This window comes from Clarias gariepinus, chromosome 22 (assembly GCF_024256425.1).
Source record: "Clarias gariepinus isolate MV-2021 ecotype Netherlands chromosome 22, CGAR_prim_01v2, whole genome shotgun sequence".
Taxonomy (NCBI): Eukaryota; Metazoa; Chordata; class Actinopteri; order Siluriformes; family Clariidae; genus Clarias; species Clarias gariepinus.
Window position 1 is genome coordinate 13,713,475 of NC_071121.1, and position 21,561 is coordinate 13,735,035.

General features: G+C 38.9%; 2 protein-coding genes across 2 annotated transcripts; both read right to left on the bottom strand.

Moving 5' to 3' along the window:
* Positions 1-496: 496 nt before the first annotated feature.
* On the bottom strand, positions 497-15,935 carry slc17a9b (solute carrier family 17 member 9b). Its single transcript, XM_053482930.1, has 13 exons — positions 15,297-15,935; positions 13,612-13,809; positions 12,996-13,135; positions 12,294-12,393; positions 10,359-10,489; positions 8,219-8,315; positions 6,807-6,903; positions 5,158-5,245; positions 4,778-4,812; positions 4,586-4,701; positions 3,678-3,733; positions 3,536-3,565; positions 497-2,021 (listed from the first exon to the last, which is right to left on the bottom strand). Exons 1-13 carry the CDS (start codon positions 15,422-15,424, stop codon positions 1,843-1,845), a joined length of 1,395 nt encoding a protein of 464 aa, XP_053338905.1. The 5' UTR covers positions 15,425-15,935; the 3' UTR covers positions 497-1,842.
* Positions 15,936-16,831: 896 nt separating this feature from the next.
* On the bottom strand, positions 16,832-19,496 carry gid8b (GID complex subunit 8 homolog b (S. cerevisiae)). The gene is made up of 5 exons (XM_053482931.1): positions 19,434-19,496; positions 18,768-18,895; positions 18,476-18,672; positions 18,084-18,281; positions 16,832-17,081 (listed from the first exon to the last, which is right to left on the bottom strand). The coding sequence occupies exons 2-5, from the start codon at positions 18,886-18,888 to the stop codon at positions 16,908-16,910; spliced, it is 690 nt and encodes a 229-aa protein (XP_053338906.1). The 5' UTR covers positions 18,889-18,895; positions 19,434-19,496; the 3' UTR covers positions 16,832-16,907.
* Between the last annotated feature and the right edge of the window lie 2,065 nt (positions 19,497-21,561).

Genomic DNA, 21,561 nt, shown 5'->3' on the forward strand with positions numbered 1-21,561 from the left:
ATAAGAAATCACCTCCACCTCTTGACATCTTTAAGTCAGGAACTCCATCATGTCTCATTCAAGGGTTGTACAGCAATTAATCCAAACATAGGCATGACTTTTTCATTACCCGACAGCGTTGTTCAGATTGCACATGTTGGTCAAATAATTTTCTGTATACAAACAGGTACTACTTAACATAGTCTCAGTCACAAGCCAAGCATTTGTCCCAGCATTGAACCCAACTCTTGAATCCTCTAGTAAGCACTTTCGTGTCTGGTCGCAGTTGATGATCTCCCACTGCGTGGTTTGTCTTTAATGCTGGTTTCCCATCCTTTAAACTTCTTTATCCATCTGTGCATATTGCTCTTGTCAATGGTGTCGTCTCCATATTAATTCTGTGGGAGTGGGAGACCTTCACCTGCGACAAAGGTGGATTTTCAAGGATTCGGGTTCAATGATGGTGCAGACGCATCATTGAGTAGTACCTCTGTATTGAGAGAGTTCCTCTACCACGTTTTTAAACAACCTATTAGTTAACAAAACAGTTATGCCCACTTGGGCATTATTTTTGGTACAGCCATTGCATGTTAAAGCAAATTGTGCTTCTTTAACATGATCATATGCGTCTTGATCTGCTGCTAAGCACAATCATAAAAAACATTTGACTTGAATACAAAATATATTTGGTCTAAACCATTTGAAAATCATAAAGGAAGTAACATTCACAGTCCTTAGAATAAAGGTTTTTCAGATTTGTTCTCTATACTGGAGAGACTTTGTCTTACCAGCATCTTACAAACGCACATCTAACGATTTCAGGGGAAGTGATATGTGCGATATTGCCTAAAAGTTTTGAGAGTTTAAATTCCCAAAATTTCACTGTTGGACCCTTTAGTAAGACACTTTGTCATCAAGCGCTCAACTCTGCGCACTCTTAAACCACAATGGATGATGGTATCTTTCAAATAAATACTTGTAACTATAAATTATCACCTACCCACAAGAGAGAAAAGATAAGAGCAGTCATAAAGGAATCTCGTTAAAACGTCCAAACAGACTGTTCACATTTTGACACGCCCTTATGTCTAATCTCACCTAGTTTTCCTACTAGAACAACTCTATTGTCTCTCCCTCTCTCTCTCTCCACACAGTGCTGCAAGGCTACATCAACTACCTCATGAAAGCAGCTTTTAAGGTCTTTGGTACTTGACCGAAAAACAAAGTATGAAAGCATGAGATATGGATTATGGAACATGTGAAAGATTGATGCATAACATATGTATTGAAAAACTATCAATAACTCTAATAAAAATTATCTTTGGGCTTTAGGCATCATCCGTTGAATTCAATGGAACTAAAGCAAATGGAGCAATGGAAGCATGAGCAATGGAGAACATGGGAGAAATCTCCATAAACAACAATGTTAATGATCACACCGATAGCGATGATGATGCCAAGTCATAGCGATGATGAGTTTTGTCAAGCCAAAGCGCTCGACAGCAATTAAAGAAAGGACGAAAGCATGGAATGAATGAAAGAAGGCGAAGACGATGCATCTTTACCCTTAACAAAATATGCAGTCATTATATCACATTTTCAAATCATTGTATATTACTTTATATTCGACTAAACTACAACAGGTAACAATAGTCATGTTTTCAGTAACTTGTCTCCTCATAACTGCGAGACACTCGAGAGGAAAAGCTAATACTGAAATACTGGTGTAGCTGGTTTCAGCACCTATTAAGTCAACGCTGCCAGATGCTGCCTCTGAAGTGCAGACTGTCCTTGAAGGATCTGTAGTGTCCCGGTCTGCAAGAACGCATCATTACAACAGTTTTGATTTGGGTTCAAGTTTGCTCAGATGTGGATGTTGTGATAGCGGCCCTTCATGGCTTCGATGTCGACCCTGCGTGCCTCGGCATACGCCAGGAACATTCCTAAACCCAAGAGGTTCACTACGGTGATGAGGGCGAAAACTGAGGCCCACGACCCTGTGGCCTCGATCAGATAACCCGAGAAATACACCATAATCACCCCTGTTGAGACACACACACACAAATAAATACACTCACAAATAGCAAATGCCAAACATTCTACACACAAGGAGTTGTTTGTAATAAGCTGCTATCTAGTGATATCAAAAAATGTTTAAATGTTTTTGAACAACGAAAAGTGGCCTGAATATAGAATTTTTCACAGCAAGTTGTATAAATTGCTAAAGCCATCAAATAAGTGCACTACACTGCCTAATCAAAAATAAATAAATAAAAAGACACACACTAATATTTCATAGAATCACCTTTAGTTCTGATTACAGCACACAATCTGGTGGCCGGTTCAGGTTTGAAAATGATTCCTCATGCTCCCAGAACCTCTTTTTCACAATTTTAATTCTGGAAAATGCATGTGCCATCAGGGAAGAAAACCCCACTGATGTGATACCCTGGACATTCGGGTGTCAGCTGACTTCTTTTTACTGCCAGATACTGTTGCTGAGTCTAGACCTGACCAACTGAAGCAAGATCATAACACTGCCTCCAGAGGCTTGTACAGTGGCTGCTATGCATGATGGGAGCACCGCTTCATTGGCTTCCCCTTCTTCCCCTGACACACACATTACTCTGGAATAAATGGTCAGTCTGGAATCATCCGACCACATGACCTTTTTTAATTGCTCAAAAGTCTAATCTTTTTGTTCCATAGAAAACTGAAGCCTTTTTAATGATTTTCACTAACAAGTGGTTTTCCTATGAGGACACAGCTGTTTAGTCCCAATCCTGGGAGTGCTCATCACAGTGTATGTATATGAAAATGCTCTAATTTTGATTATTAAATATAACTATGTTTTTTACCGTTGATATCGTTTTTTTTAACGTTATTTCCAGTGATCTCCATTGACCATTTTATATTTGTGTTATAAAGGGTTTTTAACACAGTTCCAATCGTTTCAAATCTCTTTAGTTGTTTTCTTGATGCAGCCCAATAATTTGACTCTTCTAAAATGGCGACTTTTTTTTGCAAAGCAGTGTATATAAAGTCGCTATGTCAGAAGGGGCAAATTACTGGCCTGCATCAAATTAACATTAAAATGACTGCAATAAAAACCTGGAAGGATCAATGCTGAAACATCTACTTTGTATAAGGAGGGGATGAATAAATGCAATCAGAGATCACTTAAATGCTTGGTGAAGTTTGAAGAAAAAAAAGCTATATTTAATCGACAAAGTGAGAGCATTGGAATGGAGTGGTTCTGGGATCATAAGATATCATTTTCCTATTATTTTATCACAACATTGCAGACTGCAATAAAAACCGAAGGTGATCGAAAGAAATATTTGTGCGTTTGTCAGGCAGTGTGAACAGTTAATAGCTCAAACTGTATATAAATAGTCTAAAACGTGTAAATGTCAACTAAACCAGCAGGCACTATTTAACCACTTCATTCAGTCGTAATGGTCTTGTTTCAAGTTAATTCTACTGTACATTGGGAGGGGTTATTTTCATTCCTGACACCCCTTGTTCTTTCTACGCTCAAACTTTTTAAACTTACCTGAAAATGCACCACAAGTGTTCATCACACCTGAAAAACACAAACATTATATATTACATCCAACAGCACACAATTGTTTCCATCTGCTTTTAATTATAAGGCCATTTATGTGTGTGGCAAAAGGAAAGGAGACAACACGTACCAAACAGAGAACCAGCACAGGACGGTGCAAGATCCTGAACATTAACGGACACGCCACTGCAGAGGCAGAAAGAAAAAGACAAGACTCATGTCATGTACAGTATACATGAGACAGTAAGACTCAGAGCTGGCACTGAATTGAGAGTTTGGTTAAGCAACTGCTGGATGCAGCATTTAAATCATGTTTAATGTCTGCATGTGCATCGACTCTGAGGTTTCGTGAACAGCATCTGAGACAGTTTTAATATCATTATCTTTAGATGCAAAAACTTGGTTATGAAACAATAGATGCTATTAAAAGTGTAAATGAAAATGGTGAAAAAAATTATCATAGAAAAAATTCAAATTGAAAAAACAAGATTTGATATTCTGCATCCTGAGCACATTTTTGTGTACAGTGCCAGTACTGGCACCTACTGTACACTACCGCTCAAAAGTCTGGAATCATTTAGAAATTGTGTTCTCCTCCAGGAAAACACACAAAAGTAGTCTGAATAAAAAAAAAATAATATATATATATATATATATATATATATATATATATATATATATATATATATATATATATCAAAAGAACAAGACAGAGTTAAAAAAAAAAAGATTTTGATGGAAATGATGAATGTGTTCTTCAAACGTTGCCTTTATCAAAAAAACAAAAAAAACGAAATACATTTTGCAGCAATTACAGCCTGGCAGACCCTAGGCGCCCTAGCTGTCAATGTAATCTGATGAGATTTCACCCCATGCTTCCTGGAGCATCTCCCATAAGATGGATGGGCCTGATGTAGTCTTCCGCTAATTGTTTGTGAATTGCATGAAAATGTGTTTTCTTTGGGAAACAAAGAAATTTGCAAGTGATCCCAAACTTTTCAGAGGTAGTGTAACTAATAGTGCACAGGGAACCTTTACCTGTGACTGAAGGTGGTCAGGCCCATGGTAGCAGACACGAAAGCCACAGCCATGGGGAATGTAGTGGTGCCACACAGCAACAGTGTAAACACACTGGATACACCCATAGAAAAGAACTGAGAGAGAGAGAGAATATTAGGAGGCCATCTCTGTACTGTCAGAAGTTAAGACACTACAATGTGTAAAACCTACCTGCATTAACTTTCTCACTGAAGCAATATCAAACCCTACATAAAAAAAAAAGGAGTAGTCAAGGTAAGTGTTTTTTCACTAATATTCTTTTATAAGTGCAGGACAAACAAACAAATACACAAAATAATAATATGTGCCGACGTCAGACAGAGTTCTATTTTACAGACTAAGAGGTTTATTAGGCCATTAAATTAAACATTTACAGAACAGTAAAAGTGAATCAGCACCTTAGCATTATTGTAAATTCTCATTTACAGCTATATAACTTGTGCTGGGAATTTGGAGCTAATTCACATTATACACTGTGTAAGTCATGTTCCTGGTACAGCTATAGACCGTGTGTGTGTGTGTGTGTGTGTGTGTGTCTTTAGACTTTATACCCTGACTGATGAGGTGATCGGACAAGCAGCCACTGAACAGCGAGGAAGGAATGGCCACGAGCCATGGGATCACATTAAATATCCAACCCTGCAGACACACATTTGTACAAGTTTTAGGCTTGGCTGAAAATAATAATTAAGTGTTTAGAGCAGCATTAAAACTAGTGAGAGGGAAACTGAGCTAAGATGGGAAGCCTAGTTTCTGATGAACCCTGAAAATACACAGACACGCACGTCACATGCTTAACCCCTGGAACATCCACAGAAACATGCAACATTATGAGCTCAATCCTAAGCAGTGATGTGACAGCACCCCCTGCTGGATTCTTACACAAGATGCACTTTCAGTGCCAAATCATCTTATTAAAATAGTGATTACTCTTTATAATAATAAAAATAAACATGACCCTGAATTGATACATGTCCTGTAGACTAATAGCATTATATTACAAAAAATAAAAAAATAAAATAAAAATGAAATTTCTGCAGTTTAGAATGGAGCCATGCCCAAATCGTTGTTATGGTGGCAAAAGGAGGACTCTATAATATCAGACACATTATTGATCCCGGAGGAAATTCCAGGGGAGTAATTCCAATCCCCAGTCCCAGTCATAAATGGGTTTCAACAGGAGCACACGCTGCGCCGACCATCGTGACACTCGTGCAGCCTCAGACGTCCATGTGCATCACAGACCTGCTATTGCTCCATCTCACATGGCCATGCCACTTGTCCATCTTAAGTATTTGGACACGACTATAAAGGGCTGCACAAGTATTTGGAGTATGTCGGATGCTCCGTCATGTGTTATCGGAATTAACCAGACAAATCGCGTTCACCAACTAAGAATGGAAATGCACCATGGTTTTAACTCGATGGTTGATTGGTGTGTATATATAACAAAATGCATTGATAAATGATTATAAACCCTTTCGCTATTTTGTAACAATCTCTTCACTGCTACTCTCTACTGAGAAAAAAACAAAAAACACAACAGTTAAATATATAGTGTGTGCATGCAAAATAAGCACCTACTGTCCCTATCTCAGAAGTAATATTAGGGAATAAGTGGAACAGAGGAACAGAGCACCATAGTGTGCGCAGTTATACAAACTTATTCACAGCTGAGATAGTATTAAGATGTCTTGAAATTTATTACTTTTTTTCAACAGTAAGACTAAAGAAATTTAATTTTATGTGCTTATAGTTATTTTTACTTTTGTCGAAACTCAAAGTAGTTGCCACTTTTTTTTTTTTTACCACTTATAGCTTAAATCTGACCACTATTGACCTCTGCATACTGAGAACTACGGAGGCCCTAAAGGGACATGAATGAGAGGAAAAAATCTGGGGGGGTGGGGGGGTTGGGGTTGTATGGGGAATCTGAGGAAGGAAAAAAAAAACAAGACATTGATTGCTGCCACCTGCTGGACTAAATCGGCAACGCTGAACAGTAAAGTTTTGCGGGATCTTGCAAAATGTTTGCGAGAAAAAAAAAGGCAGAAAAAATTCCACTTAATTTTTTTTTCCCTAGCTTAAATTTTTTTTCTTGCCCATATCTTATTATTTTTACTTTTTATTACCATTAATAAGTAATACCATTACCACACACACACACACTACACATGTATACGTAGGCAATACAGTTTACCTTGGAATCAGGGAAGGTGTCTTTGAAAAAAGTTGGCAGCCAGGACAACAGGGTGAAGAAGGTGCTAGCAGCACACAGGTGTGTAATAATGACCGCACTGAAAGATAGCACACACACACACACACACACACACACACACATACACACCAAAGACAAACAGGATTTAAAAAAAACTTGCCAGGTTGTCAAGTCATCTCAAAAATAACAATATTGCTCTTCCACTGAAATGTGAAGCACTTAATATAAGATATTAAATACAAGATGAAATCTATGAGGGCGAGTCCACACTCTGGCTGTAAAATTAATTTTAAGACAAATACATAATTTCTCAATACACTTTGCCCATCTGTCCACAAGCTTTTATTATTTTTCAGGCTGAGCTGGATGCCAAATGCACTGCTGTCTCCTCATCTTCATCAGAAGTGTGCAGACGTGCAAGTCCTCTGCATTTAACTTAAAGTTTAGGCTTCAGCTCTTCGATAAGCATCTAGCTGTAACAAGCAGCGTTGACTGTTGAACCTTTTTCCCCGATAACGTTCCAATACTGACCCTTGAGAATCCCAGCAAACATCCCAGCTGATGGTTGATTTCACTTCGTCGGCGATTGAGCATGTTTCCGTTCCATACTCTGGCGTTTACTCTCAGTTTTGCTGTGATGAATCCATATCTTGTCACGTAACAATTCGTTTAAAAAACTTTGACCTACTTTAAAGTATTGCTCCAAATAGTTTTTGCGGATATCCAAACACTTATGGTTAAGCTCTTCTGCGAGTCCTTTGGGCGACAGGTACATCCTCGGACCACAAAAAAAATAATAAATCACTGCACGCTGCTCTCCTTTCGTGCAAATCACAAACCGGGTGTCCATTTTTGCTTGCACCGCAGTTACAAATGAACTCACGTAATGCGTTCACACCTGCACAGCAGTGAATGGGGAGACAGTTGCCTTAAACAAAGCTCTGAGAAGACGAAGTTTTAATATAATTGATAAGTGCGGATCATTTGACTCCCCCTCGTATAATAATTATATAGTGAATAAATAGAACACAAACACATTTCCTTAGTCATATTATATGCTCTTGATATCCAAACATCTCCTGTAGTTGATATAATTAAGACATTTTAAGAACAGTCATTCTGTCGAACATTACCGACCTCGAGTCTCTAAAACAGTGTTAGCATAAGTAGTGTAAACACTGCACACAGGATTTTACTGCAACAGGGGATAAGCAAATAGACACAAGGTGGACAGCAATCACACATATCCCGTCACTACAGGAGCTTTTGTTTAACTTTTAAATGAATAAAGATCTCTCCTACTCACACCCTTTCTCATGCTTTCCCTTCCCCACTCACTCTCACACACACAAAGGACTATCATTTCTCAGTCACTGGACAAGTTCTTATCTCACCATACAGCCGGTTGTCTGAAGAGACGCATCCAGTTTCTGCGTGACAGTTTGGACTGGGTCCCTGCGCTGCCCAGTGATTCCAGTGTAATGATGGGACCTGAACACATACAATGGTGTCAAAGCATTAACCCTAGAGCTGGAAGAGCTTTTGCATGCACACGTTTCATTTACCCAGACTCAAACTTGTTAAATGACTGAAAGCTGTAGTTTGTTATAGTAGGCTGTGTACTTCCTCTATGGAGAGGCCCGTTAGTGGTCTCTCTCTCTCTCTCTCTCTCTATGTTCTAATAGAACTAAGCAGAGACTTGCAATACAGTAATACCTCATATGATAAATTACTAACTGTTATAAAATATGATAAAGTGTTTGTTTGGCTTTCACAATTCATCGCGTGAGACTTCCTTGCATCCGACACATTCTCTCAGATTTCTCAAGCGCACAGCAGTAACTGAAGGCATGAGATACAGCAAGCACATGCACAACGAAAAGAGGAAGTATAAAAGAACAAACAACAATTTTACATAAGAAATGCAAATAATAATTGATTCCCAACAGGTACGTTTTTTATTAATACTGGAACAACAATCGGATACATTACAAATTTGGTGCTTGGGTTGAAGTGGAAAATTTTATTCCATTCATCCCGTCACTAGATGGGATATGTAGAGCATGTGTGGATGGATGGACGGATGTCCTCAGGCACCCCCACATTGGTGGAGATGTCAACATCGCCATCGTTTGACCCACAGTTAAGCCCCTGGTAGATACGCACAGTAATTTGTGTGAACAAAGTAAAGTGACACGGATGACGTTACACACTAAGAACTCACAAATATTTACACAGGATCAAGGAAGTTATCGACACATCAAAAATGCAAATACAGTCTGTAAGAATTCTATCCGTCTGTCCATCCATTATCTATACGGCTTCTTCTATGTATAGGGGGCCCAAAGCAAGAAGGCAGGGTAAACCCTGGATTACAGGGCACAAGCATGCACACGCACTCCCAAACTGAAGGCAATTTGAAAACATCTATCAGCCTACACCACGGATAGAGAAAAGCCAGAGTACCCGGAGGATCCCAACAAGCACGGGAAAACATGTAAACTCCATGTACAGATCTCAGAGGGAAGATACAATCCTCTAACCCTAAAGGAGATAGGCAAACTTTAAAGCACTACGGTCAACAAAATGTAATCATTTTCTAAGACTCTGAAGTTTTCTACTTTAAGTTGCCACATGCAAGTCTACTGTACTGAAAAATTTAGCAAAATTACTTTTGTATGGCTTGATGCATGTTTTTTTTTTTTAACATTATTATCAATTGACTAAAGCAACACAATAGAGCCAAGTGCAGTATGTGACCGAAAAGTTCCATTGTGCACTAAAAACAGTCTCTACAACAAAAGGTCTATTAACGCCTGCAAAGTAAACTGACAACCATCAGATTAAGTTACTAAGCAAACCAGTTATTTGATAAAGGATTTGCCAGCTCATGTTCTATTTTTGTGTTCTTTGGGAAGCCACATTCATGCGTATGATTCATGCGTACAAACACATAGTGAGACATCTCTGATGCCAAGATTTATTGTTTGTAGCGCTGTAAGATTTCAGACACATTAATAATCAAATGCATCAGAAAAAATATTTCCTTGAACCCATTATTCCCTTGATTCCCTTGTTTGTTCATTTTTGAGGCTGGTAACTCTAAATGAACTTCTCCTCTGTTGGTAAGTTTTGGTCTTGCTTTGACCTTAGTGTCTTAAAATAACAACTGACTGTATGAAATGTGTTATTTCATAGTTTTGAAAAGAAATCCAGTATTGTTCTAGAATGTAGAAAATCCAAACTTGTGTCTGATACTGTACATATTTTGTTGCATAAAGCCGTTTGAATTTGTCAGGAGGCTTGTAGTAGCTCTACCGCAGTATTACCCGTGTAGTCTACAACCTGTCATTATTCTTTTCTTTTTTTAATCTCATTTAACTAGTAATTTTATCCAAAGCAACTTCAGAGAGGATACAACTGAGCAGTACCTCAAACCAGTCCCTTAACCACTGAGCCGCCATAGCCTAAAGCTGCTCAAGCCGTGTAACGCCTCCTGGTGTAGCATGCGGACGAAGAGTCACCCCATCTTACCTTCTCCCTTGAGGAGGTATTTCCACATACAGTAGGCCCAAAGCAGCGACAGGAGGCCTGAGATGTAGAACACACTCTCCCAGCCATACAGGTCCAGCATGAGCGAGCCTACTCCTCCAATCACCAAAGTTCTGCACACACACATTTTTCTTTTCAGTACACGGGTTCCTCTTTAATATACAAAATTCCAACCAATAAACTGTAGCTCCATCCTTTAGTTTTAGTTGCTGACATCAAAATTAGAGGGGAGAAATGACCACCTGCCTCGCTTTAAACATAGATTAATGCAGCATTAGACCGATATCAAGTCATTAACTTTAGCATAAGGACTAGGTAACTGATATTACATCAAATTATAGATAAATGTAAAAAGAAATGACATTTTGAACACAGACAGCGTTTTCACAACTACAGATTTTTAGTGTATAAGAAAGATCACTACAAACATTAAGAAACATTTCCTACATTATATTACAGCGTTTCATGTGTCCCAGTACACTACACATATATTTTACCCTAAAGTATGTTACTGTGTGAATCTATTTTAAACTCACGTTTTAAACACCCTTTATCAAGAATGATCCATTTTATGCTATTATTTATGGATTTTTCCAGGATGTTGCATGAACTCAACTTTAGAAACAAAATGACTATAAAATATAGTTGGTAGCAGCGATGAGTGGGCCCAAGCACCCTTCACCATTACCACTCGGGTGCACCAGAAAGACTCAGGCACATGCATTTAAAGGGAATATCCTAATACCATTATGACATAATTTTAGAAAAGGGGGAATTATATGTTTAGACCTCCAAAAATCATCACAATATGATGTCAGTCAATGTGATATCACTCAATATAAAGCCACAGAAAGTTATTAAACACTTTTCGGCATAATTTTAAGGCACTGTCACAGCTGACCCCTTTGAGGTATCAAAAATCCCTCAGTAATTTTGCATCCTCAATGTCTTAAGATCACTTAGGCCCAGTTTAGTGGTGATGGCATAAATTCCCTATGCGTACAATTGTTTCAAAATCAAATCCGTGCGTTTTGCAAATGCCAAAATAACTGACTTACTGTTGAATTAAGCCCATGACAGGCACTGCAAAATTCGTTCGGCTCAATGAGCTCTAAATGTGTAAGGGGTTTCATGAGCAAGATTTTTTTAAGCATGGTAAGCATGAAAAAAAAAACAATAGGGGTCTATGACGTCATAGAACTAATGTCATAGTGCTTGCGCCCTAATAAAAAAAATTTTAAAAAAAACTTTCTATAAGGACATACTGAAAGATGAGGTCACCCTTAAAGATGCCCAAATCTCATATTAAAGGTACACTATTAATTTGAAGTAATTAATTAGAATGGAGACCTATTGCACAAAATTTAATTTCAGGTGTTTTTTGGATGTTCAGATGGGTTTTTCATGTGCTGAAACATTTTACATTTTCGTACTGGCCAGGATTTAAACAAGCCAGTTAGATTTTCCTCTTTATTGTTACCTCATATAAGCAGAACCCAGCCCCAAGCTTGTTGCTTATCTGGCAGGGTGTGGCTTAGAAGTAGCTATTTACACAAACAGCGAAATGACGCATTTGAAAGGAGAGTGAAACAGTGCATTATTTGACTAGTATTTCACCTGGAGCATTAACAGACACACTTAGGGGGAGCTTGGTCGCCAACGTTAACTTAAAAGAAACAGTAAAATATTGGACCTTGAGTTGAGCTGGGATTGGAGTTGGATCCCTACTCAAGAAAAAGAACCATGTAAAGACATATCATTGTCCGAGATGTGTTTTCACATTTCTGAACGATTAAATCCATGTTTGTTTGTTTTTTATTGATTCATAACCAGAACACAAGATATAGTGTGAAACCACTTAGTAAACTAGCTCACTAGGCTCAGTTCAGCATATGAAATCTACAGTATGAGACTCACCCCAGATACGAGCCACTCCCCACTGTGCTCATGAGAAAACCACGCTCACTCTCCACCACTTTCTGGGAGCACAGACTAGCCAGAGATGGGTAGTGAACACCTGGAGAAAAAACAACCACAGAGATTTTAAAGCCTGCATTAGTGTCTGACAACAGTAAGCTAGTCCAAATGCTAAATGTGTTCGCTGACAACAAACAAAAATATATAAATCAATACCCTGGTAGCAAAGACATAACAGATAAAATGTCGTCCATAAAACATATTTTATGCCTACTTCCTCCTGCATCAGAGAACAATAGTGGTAAAGCGTTCCCAGGAAGAGAACTTGAGTGCACAGTCACAATGTCACTCATCATTGCTTCACAACCTGCCTCTCTCTTTAACACACAAAATAATTTCTAATTCACAGGGTAATTTTCAGCTGTCTATAAACAAATAAATCGATAATTGGTCATGTTGGTCACCCTCAAGTAGTTCGGAACACTCACATCGCTTTCCAGATTTCTTTCTTTTGTAAAAGGTTTGTTTCTGATTACAAATAAAGGCTGTGTTCTGCTGAGTGCAGTTTTAAAGCCACAGCAGCTCTGAGGTTTTGAGAAGCTAAATCAGATTTCCAGCTCTTCCTGAAGATGATTATTAAGAGTCTTAAAGACTGCAGTGGGACGACAATCTAATGAGTGACTCACTCGACCCATCACTTACCCTGCAGAAGGCCCATCAGGAAGCGAGACACGGTCATGGAGAGAATGGGCTGCGAGCAGAAGTGGGCCAGGATGGGCGTGAATGCTGTCATGGCTCCCCATGCTGTAGCAGACAGCAACATGACTTTTTCTCCTCCCACCCTATTTACAACAACATAAACAAGAGCCATGGATGCAGTTTTACTGAAGAATTTTTAGAAAGTCATTTTAAGAGCCAAGAAAAGTTAACTGAATGTTGGAAATGAAACCAACACACACTGTATTACTTAAACAATTGCTACTAAGCACGGTAACAAAGACATAAAACAACTAAATTAAATTTTTTTGATTAAGCCATCAAAAAAACGTAATACAACATAAACCATCCATCATTTATTCCTAACAAATCCGACTGTGTGCACCGACACGCAACATTCTGCAAATAGTTACTTTACAATAGTTTGCTTTTTCAGTTCTGCCAAGGCCCTGTTTTGCATACACATTCAAAGCAGGCTGACATCACAGCTAAATGTTTGACACATTATGTCACACTTTCAAAGACCAACCAGTTTCTAGTCAAACATAAAAAAAAAAACTGGGTTTAGATCTCGTCAATCTTGACCAGCCAGTTTCCTGACCTGTCACTGATGTAGCCACCGAGGACCTGAGTGAAGCAGTAGCCCCAGAAGAAGCTGCCAAGAACCATGCCAGACTCCCTTTTGGACCAGCCGAAGCGCTCTGCCATGCTCACGGCGCAGATCGGCATGGCCACACGGGCGCAGTACAGAAGACACGTACCCAACAGCAGCACCACCGTCCATATCCGTGCTACCGGCCTACACAGACAGAGAATATAATGAGGATCAGCACTGTGGACGGACTAGAGCTGACAATTAGTGTTAGGCAACACAGCTGATATTGCACATATTTTAAATAGCGGCAATGACACTGCGTTCTTTTAATCTAAGGCGTGAATATGTGTAACACACAAACACAGTGTTTCCAGTATAGGTTTCACATCCATCATAACACATGCTACTAAAAGTTACTCGAGATGAATGAGTAAAGGTGTATAAAGATAAATAGGAGTCTTAAATCAAATAAAAATTCCAGATTATATGCACTTACTAGCCAATAATGTTTAAAGACAATTTCGTGATTACAATGTTTATAAATCATGACATAGGCTTAAACTATGAATTTATATTATTAACTACTATTATATATTTATTCTTCGTTAGGTTTCAGTTTCACAAAACCTGAGCATCTAGCCGCACATTCCCATCTATTGTAAAATTTATTACAAGTCAAAACTTTGTAAACCCCTTCTAACTCCATAGCCTTGTGAAACAATAAACAGTTGATATTGACATGTGTCTGCTTATGCTTTGTAAAGTCTTCAAAACGGCTCTAATCTGAGGTGCTGTTTTTGAATTGGTGATTTCTGAGACTTAGCACTCTAAATGAACTTCTCTGCAGCAAAGGTACAGTAAGCTTTGGTCTACCTTTTTTGGGAAGGTCTTCATGAGAGTCAGTTTCATCATGATGATTGATGGGTTTCGCAAATGCTCTTGACAATACTGTTCTTGCAAGAACTATTCTAGAACAGCTGGCCAATTTCGTGTAGTAATAGTAACCGACTGTTTTTTTTTGTGGTGTTACTTAATTAACTAATTCCATATGTGTTAGTTTTATTGTGTTAGTTTAAACTCTATTTGCATGGAGTTTGCATGTTCTCCCCGTGCTTGGTGGGTTTCCTCTGGGTTCTCAGGTTTCCTCTCACAGTCCAAAGACCTGCAGATTAGGCTGATTGGTGTTACTAAATTGCCCGTAGTGCATGAATGAGTTTGTGTGTGTGTGTGCCCTGTGATGGATTGGCACCCTGTCCAGGGTGTACCCTGCCTCGTTCCCTAAGCCTTCTGGAATAGGCTCCAGGCCCCCCGTGACACTGAATACAGGATAAAGCGGTATAGGCGATGAGTGAAAGTTTAAAATAATAATAATAATAATAAAATATATTATTGACCTAAAATTTAGAAAATAAATCCAAAGTAGTGACCAAACTTTTGACTGGTACTGTGTGTATCATCTGTATGACAACACTCTACTCCATTTATCATGTCTGATGTAACAAGTGTGTTTGTTTTATTTAGACACAATGTTTCCGTTAACACATCTCACTTCAAAGCAGAAGCGCTCGCGCGCTAATTAACAGTATATTAAAGACGCCCACGTATTTAAACCTCGATCCTACTGTACTTTTATGAGTTTGAGATTCAAGCACAGACTCATACACCTCTGTCTTTCCGTCTCGGTGTCTCACCTGGTCCAGGTCTGATTTGACTCGGGCCACTTTTTCTGATGTCCAACTCCTTCCAAATTCTCGTGGCTGTCTTTAACACCGGCCAGGTCTGGACTGGAGTTCTTGCCATGCTTTTGTAGAATTGCCATTCAACAAGAAGCTTCTTTCTCTTCTTTTCGCCGCCTTCTTTTCTTCCTTTCTTCGTGACGTCTTCCGAGTTTTAGTTCTTTAGACAGACCAGCGTTAAAGTAGTCTTAGGCTCGCAGTTACCTCGCAGTAACATCATCTCTGTGTGGCTCCTCAGCGCCTCTTCAGCAGCTTCCTTTTTACCGCCTGCGATTCTGAACGGGTGCTTCTTGCTTTTCCTGATTAGCGATCATCCACGTGTCAGCGATATTTTCTCTCTCTCTCTCTCTCTCTTTCAGCCACGCAGTCACTCCAGCCCCCCAGCGCGCTTCAACCAGGAAGTAACGTGACTCAGCCCCTTTTTACCAAAAATAAACAGCGAGCACAAGGAAACGCAGGAGAAGAGATCGAAACGTTAAATATATCTTACTGTAGGTTTATTCGCAACCCAGATCGAGGCTGTAACGAATCAAAAACGACTTAAAAGCGACAAAATAACATCTCGATCGACCTGCGTTCGGCACAGGACCACCTCTCTCTCTTTCTCTCTCTGTCCCTCCCTCCCTTCAGCACACTGAAGATCCAGAGATCCCGGTATGATCTCAGCTCTGTCTTTATCCACGTCCTGGAGGTTGTGTGTAGCTGATCAAACATCACACACACCAGCTGTAACTCCTTCCTTATTGTCCCACTCTAATAAAACACTGCATGCCCTCTAACGATCAAGCTCTATACTACTAACAAACAGAAATATGCAAGAACCATTTCTTAAATAAAAAAAAGTGTTTTAATACTTGTGTAAAGCATCTGAGAAGTCACTTATTGAACTCTATAAATCATACAATGTAAGCAGGGAAAATATTATCTACACAGAGCAGATGATCCTCCATAATACTAGCACTTTTACAAAATGTTCTCCTTTCTCTCTCCCCCCTCTCATTATAGGCTACTCCTTTGCACTGCACATAAAGTTACATAAGCATCCCGTTTCACCATCACCCAATGATGTTAAAATGTAATGTTAAAATGATTTACACTGAAGTGGAAAGAGATCCGCAGATGAGGTAAGAAAACCTGAATAGTACAATTAACCAATGTGTGAGGACGATGAGGTGTAGGACATAATTCTGTCAAAAAATATCTCCAGTAATATTTCTGAATAGTTGTGAATAGAGTAGACAGAACAGCAATTCCCTTCAGAACATATTATCTAAAAGTCAACTCAGTAATCTGTGCCAAATAAAAAAATCATAACATTTGTCTCTGTGTTTCAAAGTTTTCCTGTTTTGGCCATAAAACAGATTTGAATTACAAACATTCGCATTTGCACAACCTATTTAATGCAAAAAAGTCTCTGATAAGCAATAACAACTATAATTGTGCTAAACAGAAAAAAAACAACAAAAGAAATCAGTCACTGACTGAATATAAATAGTGAAAGGGGAGGCAAAAATGTCCACTTTATTTCCCACACAAAGTTACACTGAGCAGGCTTCGTGTTCGTCTCTATTTGGGGTCCTCAATAGTGCCCTTGCTCAGATCAGTCATTTTAGGGTACTTGACTTTCTTCTGGTCCAGTTCATTCTGAGCCCACAACAGAAGCTTTAGGAGTTTCGCCAGTTTGGGCGTCGACTCTCGGTTCTCGTAGTCCAAGACAGCCTGGTTGACTTCACTCCACACCTGTTCATACACACGTAGTGAATTAGTATCAACCAGTACGCACAATACCTTATAAGAAATACACACACCACACTTATATGTCTCAACACTAAAAAAGGGACATCATATGAAAAATATGCTTTTTAGTGATTCGGATGCGTCTCTTATGTGTTGGTGTACAAACAAAAAAAAGTGAGTAAAATAAACATTTCCTGCTTTAGACCTTTTTTAAACTTCTGTATTGGTCAAGGCTTAAACAAGTCAAATATGAAGACTCCCTCCTCTTTTAGCTTTTTGATCAGCTCTGACAATCTCTGGCAGGGCATGGCCCAAAAGTAGCTCATTAGTATTTAATAATAGCAATACTAATTATTATTATTATTATTATTATTATTATTATTATAATGATTATTATTAATATTATAATTACTCATTATTCATTTGTCACATGTACCTTAGAACACAATGAAATGATTTACATAAACACTAAAACATCATGAAACAATGTAAAAAAAAAAACTTGTTTTTTGAAGAATATTTCAGCTAATTAATTAATAAACAGACTTTGGGTGACCTCCGAGACCTATACATTGTTTTAAAAGAAAGAGGGAAAGAAATCAGTGATTACATCCATAATGCAGTTTGTGGCCTTACAAAATGTTTCCTAAAATAAAAAAAGCAATTTCCTTCCCTTTAGGAAGCACAACTGGTTTTGATTATGTTATCATAATCATTTTAACTTCATAATTTTTTAGTTACATAACCACCACCACCCCCACCATCTTATTTTATAGTACAGTTACAATATTACACAGCCAGGCCAGGACAAACACAGGAAGAACAAACGGCACAGACGTTATATTTTTATTAACAAGCAACATTATTGAAAGAAAAATAAATGCTAATGGTTATTAATGTCTGGAACTTTCCAAAGAACCCCTTTTATTCACATGGTCATTACAATCCATGCATTGTTATTTTCAGATTTTACATTGAGAACCACGATTAAATATTTGAAATCACCTTCTGTCTCTGCATCATGTTGAGGAGATCTCCAAACGGCGACTCCTCTGGGTTATCAAAGGCCAGCAACGCCAGCGTGCGCTCCATCTCAGACAGACACTCTCTACTCTCCTCGCCCTGCTCTGCCAGCTGCGTCTGCGCGAACTCTAGCGCCGCCTCAGTCTCCCGCAGGCGGATCAACTCGATCAGGTGCTGCTGCTGCAAAGACACAGAAGGAGGTGTTTAATTTACACACAGACACACAAAAAATCTCATCAATTTAAAGAAAGCACCCAAAATATAGTAAAACCAGCAGTTATTTCTGTCATTGTGGATGCAAACTTTACAATTACAATGTAACGGCAGTGTTTACTCAATGCATTTCCATAGTTCACACATATGTTTTTTTTTACCTGGAGATGGAAGTATAGGTAGCGATTAGTATCTAGAAGTTCAGGATGCAGACTGTTGATCAGCGCAATGGCCTCCTGAATCTGGCCCTTCAGAATCATCTCTCTGATCTTGATCCTCTCATCTAGCGAGTCCAAATCGACGCTCGGCTCAATTCCTGATTCCAGGCGGAACTTCTCTGCCGCCTCCTTAAAACCCTCTAAAAGAAAATAAACACAAAACAGTAAGCATACATGGTAGTAGCTTTTCAGGACAATAAATATCAAGCAAATAAAAAAAAACAACCCAGAGCACCTGTCACCAGGTAGTTCATGATGAGCCGATTCATGTCCGCCCGCTGAACGTGGACGTTGTTGAGCTTTTCCATCCATTCCTCTCGAGTTATGTCCTCGGGCTTTTCGGCATAACTCATCATTAAGAGTCTTGAGGAGTAAACAAGTTGTGTTAATTAAATAAACATGTAAACAAGCAAGAGAATAAACTTTGGATCAGCAGCCTTGGAGCTTTTAAGTCACACGGATTAGATCTTGGTAACATCCCTTAGAGCAGAACACAGCTGCAGCATCTCATAAATGTAAGTACTAACAGTACATTGCTGACCTTTTAATCAGATTCAAATCATGTCATTATACTGAATACTACTACAATCATAATATAATTAAGCTCTAATATGCATCCAATAAGCACTTATCACACATCTTCTTTAGTATGAAATGTAAAGTATGCAGTGAGCTGAGCATGACCATCACTCTGATTATTCAGGCCTTCCCTAAAACCACAACACTGAAGCCTTCACGTCCAGCAAAACAACACACAACACAAGCGCATTCTCTCGCCCTAACCAGTCTAATATCACTATAACTACCGACGGCTAACCAGCCGAAACACGTAGCGTTAACCCTGCTACAACAAGACTAGCACAGTGAGCGTGTTTATAAAGTGACCGTCAGTAAATTTTACCTGATACTGTTACTGCTGAACAGCAGCTCGTAGTGCAGGCGAGCACGGCCACAAAGACTTTCATCTCGCGCGACTTCCTGACGAACGAGATTGCCAGTGTTGCCAGATGCTTCAAATTCACATCATATTGAGCATTCTAGGGCAGGGTTCTTATACTTTATATTTAATGGTCCGGGGTGTTATGCATTAACTAACTATTGTATTATTATATTACAATGTAACTATATGTAACTATTATATTATAGTTTTCTTTATTATAACGTTCTCATCTATAATAAAAAGAGCTATAATATAATATGAGAACTATAGGCAGCATTGGTTAGCACTGTCACCTCGCACCACCTGGGTCCACCTGCTAATTGGTGTTCCCGAATAGCCCCTACTTGGACTACAGATGGTCCTATATCCACTATATTTCCAAAAATATTCACTCGCCTTCCTTCATATATGAATTGATTATTAATGCATAGGATTTAATATTCCAATTCAATTTTATTTGTATAGTGCTTTTTACAATTGTCATTGTCACAAAGCAGCTTTACACAATCCAAAAAAATTATGGTTTGTAGTAAAAAAGATGTCAGAACACAAAGTGTATCACTGTTTTGGTAGCAATGGGGAGACCTTCTTAATATTAGCTAGGTGGTCATCATGCCATTGCTGATCAAATTTTTTTTTTTTGGAGTGTTTACTTCAAAGCATGCTTAAATATTGGTATATTTCAATCTGAAAAGAAAAATGGTGCAAACATTTATTTCTATTATTATAATCACGAATGTAATAATGTTAAAAAAATGTTGCAAACAATTTATTCTAAAACTATAAGTGGAAACAACACTCTTTGTGTGTGTGTGTGTGTGTGTGTGTGTGTGTGTGTGTGGGTGGGTGTTTGTGTAATTGATTAGCAAACTGCCCAGGGTGTACCTCCTGCCTAAAGTCTCCTGTGATGGCTGCAGTTTTACCCCCTGTTCAGCAATGTGGCCTCCCACCTCCAGAGTCGAGGGTTCAATTCTTTGGATCTGCATCCGTGGTTTGCATGATCTACCCGTGCTTGGTGGGCTTCCTCCGTGTATTCTGGTTTCCTCCCTCAGCCCAATGACATGCAGATTAGGATAACTGGCATTTCCAGATTGGCAGTAATGTGTGTGCTTGTGTGCCCAGTATTGGATTGGCAACTCGTCCAGGGTTTGGCTCTGCCCTGTGCCCCAAATCCCATGGGATAGGCTTTAGACCTCCTGTGATCCTGTAAAGGGTAAGAAGTATAAAAAATGGGTGAATGAATAATGTGAATGTCTATACCACCTAATTCTGTATACAGGGTCACGGGGGGCCAGTAGTCTAACCCAGGAAACTTAAGGCATGAGGCAAGTTACACCCTGGACAGGGTGCCAATCCATTTAAGGGCACACACATACACACACGACAGACAGTTTGGGAATGCCATTTAGCCTAATCTGCATGTCTTTGGAGAAAACCGGAGTACCCAGGAGCAACCCACCAAGCACATGGAGAATATGCAAACTCCACACACAGAGATGGGAATGTAACCTGGCCAGGAATCAAACCCAGACCCTGGAGTCAATAATGCTAACCACTAAGCCACCGTGCCGCCTAAATTACATATATTATTTCACATATTTATAAAACATTAATTCTGTTTGTTTTTGGTGGCCGGAGGTGTTAACACAGATAGTACCGTCACAGGTGTGTCACAGGCGTTCCTCACTGAATGTACCGGTAGGCAGCATAATCATCAACTTTTGTCAAACTGTTGAGAGTGTGACAGGTGTTCATCACAGACTGTAATATTAGGCAGCGTCTTCTATGTGAAAACTGTACAAGCTCATAGTTACAGAAACCCCGGATCAGACTACAGAGTGTCTACAGCGATGGTGTAAGTGGATGCCGCCTGCTGGTTAGCACTAAGAAGTATAGTACTAAGAAATATACATCATATTTACAATTTTTTTTTTTTATGAATTTTAAATAATATTACTTAAATCATGTTCACTTAAATAGATACAATTGCATGTTTTTATTAATTCCAATTGCATTTAATTAAAGAAAGTTTACAGTTTAATCACTGAAAACTGTGCCCAGCCCGTGTGTGTGTTTGTGTGTGTTTGTG